Below are 14,360 nucleotides of genomic sequence, written 5' to 3'. Positions count from 1 at the left end.
TCCTTTTGATTTTCTACAACCTTGCTGACAGTTGGTTCTACCAGCTGTCCTGACCAATGGATAACCAATACATGGATTAGGCTGAGGACAAGCCAGCTCCCTCCCAGGGACAACACGTTGTGTTAGAAGGTAGAAATGGTACAGGCTGCATCACTAAATAGCTATACTGTACCATGTCATTCTTAAAATAAAAAGAGAGAGTGAGAGAGAGAGAGAGAGAGAGAGAGAAAAGTAGTGCCAATTAATGAGTAAAGTACCGTCTCTGCTGAAGTTTTATGTAGTACGTATGTGTGTCTCATTAGTGTTTCAGACATTCAATGCAGTCAATGCCTGCTACAGGATTATTTGATGTATACTGCTGGCCGCTCGCTCCTGAGAATGGATTGTGAGTTTTGGAGGTGTTCCAGGGTACTAAACCCGAGTGAGGACGTGTCCCTCTGCTGTTCCAATTGACTGCAGTCTCCTCTATGTTGACTCTTAGTAATTTGTGATAATTTCTTAAATTGAGCAAGTTAAATCTCCACAATTAGGGCGGTGGGGGCGAGAAGAGTCAACATGAAAATAAGAAGGGTCTTATAACCATCTTAAAAGGCACTCCTCGACTCAAGGCATGTTGAAAAGTCACGCTTGGCTTTGATAAATAAACCTTTGATATGCACATGGCGCTCTCTCGCTCTCTCCTACGCGACGCCGGAACGTTTTCTGGAGGGCATGTCGCTCAGTGGCGGTCCTCGGCATATAGGCGACACAGGCAGGGCGCCTGGGGCAACCTCTCATTAGGGGGCAGCATGCAGCATCCTCACCCCTCGCTGCACACACCAGCTAGCTCATCTGCGTCACACTTGTCCTCTGTTCCAAATTATTATACTCCTGTGCTCAAGCACACACTTTTTTCCCTCCCCCAAAATACTTGGCCACACAATCAAAGGTCGAAGGAAGGTCGCCAGGTGAAACCGAAAATAAATATACAAAGTTCTACCAAATGCATTCCCTTCCTCCTGGCTGCATGCACACACACACACACACGCACATGCACACACACACACACACACACACACACACACATGCGCACGCTCGCACACACACACACACAAGCATGCATGCATGCATGTACTCTTAGTATGCAGATTAAAATGCAATATAGCTGCAAATTGCTTGAATTACACAATGATAGAACATTGTTAATCATGAATATTTAATTATTTGAGAATCCAGCAGCTATATTTCCAGCAGCTAATATTTTTCTGTGCAACACATTCTCCAGTGTTTGAGAGGTATAAGCACAGCCTTTTACAGGCAGGACTGGACCTGTGTGTATAATGCCATTGATTTGGTGAAATCTTTGAGGATGTATGTAGTTTGTAAAGAACATTTTAATTATCTCACCTTACTCTACTGATCAAAGCTCTTGCTGCTGCTGATGTTGCAGCTTGTCATTGTCTGTTGCTATGCCGTACATAGCCTACTAATTGGATTCATGCTATTGCTCTGTTGCTGTTGTATTGCATGGGCTCAAAGGCCGGGTGGCAACTGCAACTAATCATGTGCAGTGACTCTGTTTTTTGTCTGTGGAATTGAAGGCTGATGTTACTCAATGTCTGATGCGTTGTGGCCAGTGGCGCCGTCAGGGACGTGTGTGTGTGTGTGTGTGTGTGGGGGGGGGGGGGGGGGGGGTTATGACAACGTCATGACACCTTGATCAAGTTGAAGCTAAGAGCAACTGCAGTTAGTTACTGCAGCCAATACAACTATTGCGCAGCTAAATGGAAACAGTGCAAGACCATGACATGCACCAGCGCCGGTCGGGAAAAATGAATCGATAAATAGACCAGGCATCTCCCAATAGTGCTGGGACATCCCCCCCCCCCCCTCCCTGTGGCTAGGGTTGTCCAGATCCCATCACGTGATCGGAAATCGGGGCCGATCACGTCATTTTCAAATGATCGGAAATCGGACCGAGAGCAGAAAAACGTGATCGGGACATCCCTAGTATCAATGTTTTATCCATATCATGATATTAGACTGGATATTGTCAGTGATTTTGGATTTTGGTCTATTGTGATATGGCATAAGTGTTCTATAAAAATATAAATATCGGATCGGGAAAAATTGGTATTGGCAGATATTCAAAATCCAAAACAGACCGCACTTTTATTTTGCCTATGAGGGCGGGTTCTGTCAATGCATTTCAATGGTAATAGAGCTTATTTTTTTATTATTCTATTGCGGAATTCCACAAATGTCAGCAAACAGCTCCATTCCCATTGAAATGCATTGGCAGAATCCTCGCTCATACAGTAGGTAGAATAAAAGTGCGGCGTGACCGTGCGTCATTTGTGTTTCCCATTCTGAGACAATGGAACGAAGCTATTGGGGACAATGAATCAGAACAGGAAATGGGTATAAGCCACCTTCTGGGAACCTGTCTGCTATGTCATGGCCAGACTATGTTCAAAATCTTTGATATGTTAAACGAAAAATAATAATAATCTTTTTTGTTATTTTGTGCGGATGCAGAGGAGCTCTGACGTAACACAGTTTGTGGGCTTGTACAGGTCTTTCAGATTTGGTCTAATTTCTCTGTTCCTATTAACTTGTGGCTCAGTCGATGATGATGTGTGAATGGGATACTATATTTAGTGCTGAGCATGGCGGTGGCGTGCGTGCGGCCATGGGGGGTTACTCCACAATTTACAGTAAGTAGCACAATAACCTGGGCCAGTGGCATCAAACATTCAACCCTGGCCATCAGGTGCACTAACGAAACACAACAAAGTAACACAAGGTACAATGTCTTTGTGAAGGTTTTTAGACCATTTTGGGGCGATAAAAATAAATAAGTAGCAAGGATGGAAACACCTAATTAGCTAGCACACCTCAGTGCCTGCAGGCCACTCGGTTGAAATACCCTAAGGGGTAATTCAGAATGTTGAGATTTTTTTGCCGCAATATAGTAAATCCTTAATTTATGCTCTGTTGTACAATGGTATCATGTGCGGGGAAATAGCCGATCTACAAGCACACAATGTGTCACGATGTGAGCTTGTAAATTGGCTATTTTCAGTGTGCTAAACCCATAAATCCGGCTTAAAATGAACTAGGCTTAAGACACCAAAATTGCCAGCACCGCCACAATGTCACTACATACATGCCCTTTCTGGCTCATCCAATTTGCCATTTTAACTGGGGGACATTTCTAATCTATTTCATTACCCGTGACGTAGAATGTTTGCTCAGAGTCCATTAATACAGAAGGACAGCAGCTCCGTGGTCTGAAATGAGCTGCTTCATTCTTAAATACATCCATGATCCAGTCGCCTTCGCATTCACGGCGAGCGAGCGAGCGAGCCATCAGCCCATGCTTACATTTTACTGTCTGAGAGAGGTAGCTAATATCCTATCACCTAGCAATTACTGTACATATGGAATCAGTGGTAAGCTAATTCTGTCGTTAAGCGTTCCGAGCTCACTAACGGCCTCATTCTCTCAAGTGACGACCCCTTGTACAATCAGGGCGAGCCACACAGGGAATAGCAAGCGTGGCGGAGGAGCCGGACCTGTCTATTGGTGACTTTCTCTTTTAATTCACCGCACTAATCAATTGTACCACCATTGCCTCCCGGGGTAATTGTATCTTCATACTAACTGGAAGAGAGTAGGAAGCCCATGGAAGACGGGGAGAAGAATGGGGGAGAAAATCAACAGGGATAGAAGGAAGGGGACACGTTTCCCCAGTAAAACCTGATGGTAATCATCCCAATCCGCTTAGCCTGTGTGACTAATGGGGTCTGTTCTTAAGGGACCAGGCACTTTCACCGGGGTGCTATAGAAGCCATTAATGTCTTAACTTATACACCTTCCCAGGGCTTTGCGCTAACACATGTACACACACACACACAGATGCACACATGTGAGTCTCTCTCACGCACACACGCGTACGCGCACACACACATACATACACTTAAACGCAGCACACTACACTCTTGTTTCATTATCCTGGTGCCTTGTTGGCCTCTGCTCTGCTCCTGCTAGGGGAGGTTAAACGCAGGAGAGCCGGGCCAGACTGCACGGTTGGAGGGGAAGGGGACGGATGGCTGTGATGGGGGGGGGGGGGGGGGGGAAGGAGGGGTTCGTTGGGAGGGACTTGATGAGAAACAGCTGCCCCCAGGATGGAGGCGTCTGGTTAGGGGTTCAGGGAGGGGCGGGGTGTGGGGGGGGGGGGCTCAAGGCCAGTGCTGCGTTGGAGGCCTGCGGGGGCTGGAGGGGGGAGGGGGGGGGGGGGTACATTGACGCTGCCCTCGTCTCATTCTGCCCATCAGAGTTGGAGCAGACAGAGGCTTCCAGGTCAGACGGGCTGTGACCCCCGCGACCTCTGCCTGCTCACCAATGATGACAGATAAGACCACCACTTCCTTCTGTTAGCCAAGATAATCAGACCCCTTACTTATATAGTGTGACACACGTCTCTCTCTCTCTCTCTCTCTCTCTCTCTCACACACACACACACACACACACACAGTGCTCACTTTCTGCGCCTGTTCTTCCTGATTCTCCCACACATTCACTTGCCCTGGCACATGCACAGACACAAAGACACACACACACACACACATTCACACACACACACGCGCACACACACATACACACACCACGTTTAATATGCCCCATTCCAATCTGATTTATATAAAAATGAAACTACTCTGTGCCTTATGAAATCCACAAATTAACAGAAAAGGCTGTCTTACGGTCTATCTCATAGGGGTGGTGGTGTGGGGGGGGGGGGGGGGTAGATAAATAGAATTGGCAGAACGACTTATCCGGACAGCTTGAGTTTAACAGAGCTTGGCAGCGCCCCTGTATAATGGCAGGTCGGGGAGGGATCAGGTTGCACTGGTATAGAAGCCCCTCTCCACCAAACACATTTTAGCTAGCCGTGCAGATCTCACACGTTTGACATTCCAACAAGCAGGGCCCTGGTTAGTCGGTTGACATTCCAACAAGCAGGGCCCTGGTTAGTCGGTTGTTTCGGTTGACATTCCAACAAGCAGGGCCCTGGTTAGTCGGTTGTTTTGGTTGACATTCCAACAAGCAGGGCCCTGGTTAGTCGGTTGTTTCGGTTGACATTCCAACAAGCAGGGCCCTGGTTAGTCGGTTGTTTCGGTTGACATTCCAACGAGCAGGGCCCTGGTTAGTCGGTTGTTTCGGTTGACATTCCAACGAGCAGGGCCCTGGTTAAGGCTCATACATAGTCTGGATTTACGGTGGTTAGGTGACCACCGAACTACAACATGACGTCACGTGCCGCGGTGAAGAGCAAACCACCGCCACCGCTCCAGCCCTTCTCTCTGTTTTTACTCACCACCGCTCAATGTTATTTCAGCTCCGGTGGTCACCTCATCACCGAAAATCCAGACTATGAATAGGCCTTTAGTCGGTTGTTTCGGTTGACATTCCAACAAGCAGGGCCCTGGTTAGTCGGTTGTGTTGTTTGACATTCCAACAAGCAGGGCCCTGGTTAGTCTGTTGTGTTGTTTGACATTCCAACAAGCAGGGCCCTGGTTAGTCTGTTGTGTTGTTTGACATTCCAACAAGCAGGGCCCTGGTTAGTCTGTTGTGTTGTTTGACATTCCAACAAGCAGGGCCCTGGTTAGTCGGTTGTTATCAACTGGAATGCACGGCAGCGAGTGCGCCGTCCGCATAGAGGGCAGAGAGGGATGGACAGAGCAAGAGAGGAGAGCCAGAGGTCTATAGCAGAGGATGGACGGAGACCGAGGAGAGATAGGGGAGAGTATAAGAGATTTTTTTTAACTCACCGGTATATACGAATCTGCCAGGGGCACCTTTGCAGAACTGCTTTGACTTGTAGGACAGCGTGACCTCCACAACGCCGGGGATGTGCCTTGGTGGGGTCTGGACTCGGATGGCGTGGGGGGTTATCAGCTTGATAAGAGAGGGGGAGCAAAAGACATGATCAGCCTGGTTGTTACGCCGAACTACGCTAGATCTATAGGCGTGATAAGATGCCATATCTGTGAGATAGAATTTATTTAATAATTTTGACATATGTGTTTTTGTGACTAAAATGAGGTTTCAGTGGAAGCATGATCGAAACGGTAATAAAAGACTACATATTGAATCATCAACCCGATCCAAACAGGCTTCGTACCTCGCTCCATACAAGCATGGTCCCGAACACGACTTGCAGGCCGTCAAAGAAGTTGTCTCCTATGATGATGACAGTGGCGCCTCCAGTGGTCCATCCCTCGCTGGGGCTGATGGCCTTGATGCACGGGGTGGCTGCTTATCCAAGACAAACAGAAGAGCAAATTCAGCACCTGGCCCGCCACAGTGGGGCCCGCTAGCTTGTTTCCACACAGACATGGTACTGCATCACCTCTACGTGCCCCCCCCCCCCCCCCCTACTCCCCTACCCCCATGTCTCTTTCACAAAGACATATCATGGAAATTACCTCTGGAAAAAAAAATGATGGATTTGTCCTTTAAGGCATGAGAATCAAAATCATTTATCAGCGCACTGGAGTGGTGTAGTTAAGCAGACCCTTCAAATGGTCCACTTCACAAAAGGCTAAACGCCGGGCTCGGCAGGAAAATGATTTGATGGAGCAAATTATGTGTCAGAGCAAATGTAGCTATCAGAATTGATTAAGCGTGGCTCTGTGTGTACAGTAAAAATTTCAAAGTTGAACACATCTTAAATGAGTCAAGAATACGGGCCGTCAAAGTGGAAATGACAAGCGAAAGCTTTGCTGGTTCATGTTATTTCATTACCTTTGTTCTGCATATGCAGTGCAGGCACATTGCTTAGAGTGTAGTTTCAGCTTTCATAATGCGAAATGCACTCATGAATTATTCAGATCCGAGAGTTTTCCCCCCCCCCCCCCTTTTTTGTGATCGATTCAATCCATTTCATATTGTTTATTACAATGCTTTTCATCTGGCAGGACTTCTGCAACATAACGGTTCCATTCATCAAGAGTCAGGGGGTTGTTATTATAATCTAATTTGAGTGATCTGGTGCCTCACGTTCACTGTCATTTGATGCATTACCTTAATATGGCGCTCAGCACAACACCGTGTTTACAACAGAAATAGCATGACAGCTACCCATAAAATAGCAATATCAAATTTAATCTATTTCCATCAATATCTTTTAACACACTATGAATTGTGCGTGTTGTTTTTTAGTTTTTTTCCCCCTAGCTCCTCAAAATGTGGCAGGGCCGTTTCAGCAAGTTCCCTTTCTTTTACGAGCACAGTTCTAAACCTCCACTATTATCCCCTCCATCCAGTAAGTAAATCACAGGCGGCCATTGTTGTATGGATCACCCTCAGACAAGACATCTCCCTTTGTTTGCCTTGCTGTTGGGTCTGTTCGGGTCATGTTTGCTCTCTCTCTCTCCCTGCCCATAAGTGCACACACACACACACACGTCGGTACTACAGGGAATCTGACTTTAACAGGCGCTGTTGACTTCATGCTAATCGCCTCGTACAGATTTTCATTTGTGCGGCCTGGAGGAGTGACATTTGCTTTCCTTAATTGCGAAGCGGAGCGTCTGAGAGAGGACCAACCCTCCATGGGCACGCTGGGCCGCCTCTAAGGGCCTGACCTTCATCAGTGTGGACGATTATGGCAAATAATTCACCCTTCAAAATTACTGTAAACAAATTGACTTTGGGGATGGGAGCGCACGAGAGAGAAAGCACGAGAGAGAGAGGGAGGAGGAGACTAGAAATAGGGGCCTGATGCTGACTGTTGGGGGGCAGCTGCAGCCTACCACAGACACGCGCGTGCACACACACACACACACACACACAGACGCACCTCCTCGGAAATCCCAAAGCCCCCCCCCCCTCCCACACACACACAAAAAAGGACCCATGGAGAGGCAGTGACGGCGGCCCTAAGCCGTCCACCCTTCTGCCGGAAAGATTTGCATATGTCTCAATGCACAGACAGAGAGGAGACCATGTGCTGAATGGGGACCGTGGCGAAGTGGATTACACAGCCAGTGCAGCGATCTGATGATAGACACGCACAATGCCCCCCTCAGCAGATGATAGGCATCACAGGGAGTGGACACATGAGGCTGGCAGGAGTGTGTGTGTGTGTGTGTGTGTGTGTGTGTGTGTGTGTGTGTGTGTGTGTGTGTGTGTGTGCGTGCGTGTGTGTGCGCGAGCTTCCGCGTGCGTCCGCGTGTTGCATCACCAAGTCACGACAAACTTTGAGCCAGAAGTAGTTTTTCAAATTAAGTCTAATTTCAAATTTTATCAAATTTGACAACATAATGTTATAATTTCGTATTAAGCTTTTAGCGTCGCTCTGCTGTGAAAAAGGCAGCAAGGCGGCAGCTGTTCTGTGACCAGCCTCCGCCCCACTTCCCCCTTGTTAAGGTTAGCAGCGGAAGACGTCAAAACCGATCCGAGATCTGAGCGGAGGAGGTCCTCGGCACTGCTATTGAGATGCTCAAACAGGTCTGATGTGGCCCCGCGAAGCTGTCCTTTGTTCTGCCTGCTGAAATGTGTTGTAATTGTGCTGTGGGATGTCCAGATGGTCGGCTGATAGTGCAGCTGATGGGATTATACCTTTTACCTCTCCCTGAGCCATCTGTTCCCTTTGACTCTCACTCTCTCTCTCTCTCTCTCTCTCTCTCTCTCTCTCTCTCTCTCTCTCTCTCTCTCTCTCCCTCTCTCTCTCTCTCTCTCTGACTCTCCTTTCTGTCTTCCTTCTTCTTCTGTCTCTCTCCCTCTCTCTCTCCCTCCCTTCCTCTCCCTCCCTCTCCCTCCCTCTCTCTCTCTCCCTCTCTCTCCCTCTCCCTCCCTCTCCCTCTTAGGCCCAGCAGTCTGGATTCACTTGTCTTTATTGCATAAAGCCTAACAGCATTACAGCCACTTGGCATGCAAATGAGGCAAGAGCTGCAGGCTCTGTGTTGAGTCTCCTATATTGTCTAGGGCTCTATAATGGCGGAACAGAGCTGAGGAACGTGTGGTTTGTGTATACGTGTGTGCGTGTGTGTGTGTGTGTGTGTGTGTGTGTGTGTGTGTGTGCGTGCGCGCGCGCGTGCGTGCGTGTGTGTTTGTTTTGGAGGGTGACGGGGGCTCTGTGTGTGGGTGGGTGTGTGGTTGGGGGGTGCCGCTGTGTATAAAAGAGCAGGCTATTTGTGAGCATGTTTATGCACCTTTGAGCCTGAATCCATACATGTTTGAGTGACAGGCCGCTGCAGAGCACATTGGTGTCTGAATGTATAATGTGCTTGTTGTGTGACAGTACACACACACACACACACACACAAGCACAACAAAAAAATGCCACATGGTGGTATTCAGCCTGTCACGCTGTGGGGCCTATACCCACTTTGGACCAACAGGGGGCAGCACTTCTTGATCAATGTGAGGCACCACCACAGCAGTATTGAGATGCGCTGAGAGCATGGATACCTTCTCTCTCTCCCCACACACACACACACACACACACACACACACACAGCCCAGCCACATATCTGAGGCTTCTCACCCAGTGAACTCGCAGGGAAGAATGTGTTGCTAATTTAAAGCACGCTGTCTGTCTGCCAGCGCTGTGTCAGAGTGCTATGGAGGACATGGATAGGATTGCTTTTTATGACCGAGTATCCTGTTCTCCTGTGTCACGTCTGTGAGCGTATGCTGGAGGTGTCTCAAAACAAAGCGGAGAGAGAGGTCTTAGCCCGGCTGGCTCCTGTTGTTGATGGCATGCTCACTGTTGTTTGTGATGGAGACTGTCTGAGCTCGCCTTGCATTATCCGGAGCATTGCTTGCAAGCTGTGTGGGACTGTCAAAACAGACGCTTTGACAGTCTCAGAGTTAAAAGTAGTGCTCTGAATTATTTTGCAGTGCAGAGAGAGAGGCTATGGGGGCGTGGGGAGGGGTGCGTTTGGGGGGAAAGTTGTCTTTGACTTATCGGAGCATATACAAGGATGAGTAAAGGGGAGGTATATTAAACTTGTTAGACGAAGACATGTTCAACTGGGCGGTTGACAATGGCTTTCTTGCGTGCTTTACAGGGAGTCACTCCAGTGCTTTGAAGAGTGTGGTGAAGAGGAGACGAAATGGATAGGTTGAGGGGAGGAGGGGTGGTGGGGGGGACCTGTAAAGAACACACACACACACACTACACAGGGCGGTCCCGTGGGACGTGGGGAACATGGAGGCGAGGGCTCAACCTCTTTAATTGCTCTCCTCATTAAGAAACTGGTTGCTAGGCGATCCACACCTATCGTGTCATAAACGTGAGACACACAAACAGAACGTCAACGAACATAATGACTTTGGTGCTCGGGGCAGGACTTTAATTATTTGATTTTGTTCTCCAGTAGAAGAGTCATTAATAAAGACAAAAACAAATAGATTAGCTTTTTTTTCCCCCACACTAGGACCCGAGTGCACCCGAGATATATTAATTGTCTAGTCCTTTTTTCTTTTTTTTTATTAGCTGTTGTTGTATTAAACATTACATTTGCTTTTGGTGATAGAACCATTAATGCCCATTAATGTGTGGAGAAGGTTGTTTTAGTCAGTGGTGTACATAAACTGTTTGCCCAGACATAATTGGCTCTTGAAATCTGAAGATAAGCAATTTGCACAATTGGCCCCTGCTCAGTTCTTTCCTTCTCTTCCTGTAATCTTTCAGCTGTGTGTGCTGTGTGCTCCCATCTGCGTGAGGAGGCCATCGGGGTCACAAGGTTATGTTTAGTGCCTTTTACTTTTTGGATTTCCCATGGTTTGGTGGTCCTGTTTCTCTCCATCTTCCACTCTCACTCTCACTCTCTCTCTCTTTCTCTCTCTCTCTCTCTCTCTCTCTCCCTCTCAGCCAAGTAGGCAATCAGTCTATCATATGGAATAATTTGGAAGAAAAACAGTAAGTTCTGTTTTTCTCATACAGAGCACCCGCCAGCCACCCCCACCTTCAAACCCCCCTCCCTCCAGCCCGCCCAACACCCACCCATCCTCCTGTTCCTGCTTTCTCGCGGCTAAATCTGCAGAGCGACAGGAAACTGACCTCACGGACAAATTCTTAAGCAATTTCATCACGTTTCACATAATAGTTCTTTTTTCTTTCTGTTTTTTTTTTTGGTAGGCGCAAATAATATTAGAAGACTGGAAATAGTATAGCATTTGTTTTAATTGTGGCACAGAGGTGCTATCGTTGTCAAATATGTCAGACGGCTACATGCCAAGCGATGCTATTTCCAGTCTAGACCCAACAATAAAAGTATGCATGAGGGAGGCAAAAAGCAACTTAACAAGAGAGTGCATGTGACGGAGGAACAGAGAGTTGTGTGGAACTATAGGACCATGCTAGGTCTATAACGGATGGGAGGATGAGAGGAGGAGGTGGGAAAGAATTAGAAAAGGGAGAGGGGGAAAAAGGAGCGTAGCAAATCATAAGATGTAAAAATGTGCCTACCATGCTCCAGATAAGGAGGCGTACCTTCTGAAGGGTCGAGTCTGCGAGCCCTTCGCCCATGTTTGGAATTGTTGTGTACAAACATGTTGTCGGACACGGCCAAGACATGGCCGTCCACGTTGACGGTCGTCGATACGACAACCTGCAGGAAAGAGTCAAAGAGGAACACGTCATTCAACAACTATAGCCAAAGACTAAATCTGTGAAACAGCTACAAGAGCAAAGCTTGATATTTTTTATACACTGTTTGTATTGGCAATGGTTATGAGATGCACAATTATTTTTTTAAACTATCCCGCTATTGATTATCAGCCTATGGAAATGGATATAGAGGGTATGCGTGTGACATCATCAGCATACACGGAAGTTATTCCGAAATTTCTACTGAGTGGCAAAAAACTACTTTCTGGCCTTGACATACATCAACATACATCCGAACATAAAAGTTCTATCTTGATTGCATTAAGCAACGTTAACCCATTTTGGGCGGGAACCCCTTTTGGTGTTAGCATTATGTTATGCTTTAGCTATTGAAAAATAGCAGATCTACAAGCTCATAGCACGCCACCGAGTGGCGCGTTACGAGCTTGTAGGTCTGCTATTTTTCTAAATCGAAGAACGACTGACATAGAAACATAGCTTTTTCAGAAAACTGTCATTTTCAAACAGACATTTTTCAGTCAAAATGGGTTAAACAACGTTAAACTCACTTTGCAACTCACTTTGCCACTCACTTTATGCATACGCATCTGTTCTCTCTTTCAACCTGGCAAACAAAACCTGGAATGCCTGTTTTAGAAAATAGCACATCTACAAGTTCACAGCAGGTATCATTGTGAGCTTGTACATCCATCGGCTGTTTTCTCAGCGAGACGCCATTGTACGATGGGGTATAAAACAGGGCTTAAGTAGGTAAACCGGATCACATGACAGCTGCCTCTGCGTTTATTGTGTTGTTGCGTTCGGGGTGTCTTGCGCTTGTGTACGGCTAATTGACTTTTGAGTCTCTCAAATGCCATTTCCGTTTGCCCCACTCTAACAACTGTCATCATAATTGAAGCTCAGAATTATTGATCCGCATGTACATCTATTTGAGGACGGAAGGCCTCCCTTTTAAACTATTACTGGAATCATTAGCCTCTGAACCGTTATGCTCTGGGCCATCACTCAGCAAACATTTTACCAGGATCGGATTCCAATCCACACTCCATATTTCATAATGCTTATTTTTTTTGTTGTTGTTTTCTTTGACTACCACATCTCCAAACAGTGGAACCGACCGCGTGTGAATGGCCAAAGTGTTCCTGGGCCGGAAACAGAGAGCCCCTCTCAGGTTCACTTCGCCGGTAAGTGACCTCGGTGTAGCGGTGGAATTTGGGGGTGGGGTGGGGGGTTTAAGCTTGGAGTTTGTGGGGATGGGGGGGGGGTGGGCTTTTTTTTTTTTGGTTGGTTTGGGGAGGGTGGTGGTGGTGGGGGGGGGGGGGGGGGGGGGGGTAGGTGAAAGAGCTCCATTCTTTTGAGCAGGTTCAGAGCTGGGCCAAGCCGAGGATGATGGATTGGGCCCTCTCTGGCCCCCAGCTGGTTTTTGGGGGGTAATAAGTGTAGTGGAAGGCATGCAGAATACACAACCTTGGCCAGAGAAACACCTACAGTGGAGCATCTGGGAAATCTATTTGGGAGAAGAAAAAACATAACACTGCACTGCACTGGCCCTGGTTGGCTCTGGGACAAGACACGATCGACAAAAATCCACCTTTCCCCTGCCAGGGCTGACAATAATACAGTACATGTGACGCACACAGCCATATCATCAGTGTCCATTTAATGCTCAGAGTGTGAAAATGTAGATTAGACATAATTAGGCATTATAATTATGTCTGTTGCTAGATGCGTTGACGTGAGCACCAGTCAGTCACGTCCTTGCGTTCTTTTTTTTTTTTTAAGATATTTTTTTGCGGCTTACGCCTTTTATTGATTTTTGAAGGGACAGACAGTAGGCTGACAGGAAACGGGAGAGAGATGGGGGGATGACATGCAGTAAAGGCCGTGTCGGGTCCGGGAGTCGAACCCGCGGCACACCGCGACTGGATCACCAGTCCGGTGCCCAGACCGTTACGCTACGGCCTGGGCCCGTCCTTGCGTTCTTTTTGCAGATAAAAGTTGGAGGAGGTGTGGGTGAATGGTAAATGGTGCATTTATATAGCGCCTTTATCCAAGGCGCTTTACATAGATTGTGCATTACATTCACACACATACACCGATGGCGGCGGAAACCATGCAAGGCACCGACCTGCACATCAGGAGCAATTAGTGGTTCAGTGTCTTGCTCAAGGACACTTCGACACTAACTCTGGGGGAGCCCGGGTTCGAAGTGGCAACCTTGCGGTTACCATCCAGCCACTCTACCCCTGAGCCACCGTCGCCCCGGGGTTGCGGGGAGCCCTCGGTGGTCAGCCATGGGGGTGATGAGGTTGTGCTGTTTGGTGACGTCAGGCAGGAGGGAGACAGCAGGGAATCCACGAGACATGTGCAGATTCCAGGTGACAGATTGTGTGTTGACAGTGAAGGACACTCACTCCCACAGTCTGTGTTAGAAAGTGCATGTTGTCCACATGCACTACTACTCTCTCTCTCTCTCTCTGTGTGTCTCACCTTGACCTACAGGACTACTGAAAGTATCTGGGTGGGCTGGATGGACGGAGGGATGAATGAATGGATAGATGGATGGATGGATGAACACAGGAAAGGCAGGATCAATATGTTCAAGGCTAAACTGCTTGATGCGCTACACCGTAAAATCCTGAGCGTTCGTTCAACATCAAAGTGTACATGTAACCAAATGGACCCATTTGGTACATTTCTAACTCTAAATGGATACATTTCATATGGGGATTCT

At 47.6% G+C, this 14,360-nt stretch overlaps 1 protein-coding gene across 7 annotated transcripts in view; it reads right to left on the bottom strand.

Annotated features, from left to right (window-relative positions):
- The window catches only part of LOC310866246 (transcription factor COE3), an 84,364-nt gene that overhangs the window by 21,752 nt on the left and 48,252 nt on the right, over positions 1 to 14,360 (bottom strand). For 4 of the 7 annotated variants that reach the window (XM_083775762.1, XM_083775766.1, XM_083775764.1 and 1 more), the window contains exons 8-10: positions 11,489 to 11,606; positions 6,167 to 6,300; positions 5,814 to 5,940 (exon numbers count right to left, since the gene is read on the bottom strand). In XM_083775762.1, coding sequence (XP_083631888.1) covers positions 5,814 to 5,940; positions 6,167 to 6,300; positions 11,489 to 11,606 — 379 coding nt within the window. The remainder of the gene's footprint in view (positions 1 to 5,813; positions 5,941 to 6,166; positions 6,301 to 11,488; positions 11,607 to 14,360) is intronic. The other 3 variants (XM_083775763.1, XM_083775765.1, XM_083775768.1) reach the window with 1 other exon arrangement.

Source organism: Protomyctophum parallelum, assembly GCF_964188405.1.
Source record: "Protomyctophum parallelum genome assembly, chromosome: 10".
Classification (NCBI taxonomy): domain Eukaryota; kingdom Metazoa; phylum Chordata; class Actinopteri; order Myctophiformes; family Myctophidae; genus Protomyctophum; species Protomyctophum parallelum.
This window is presented reverse-complemented; position numbering and strand designations above follow the sequence as displayed.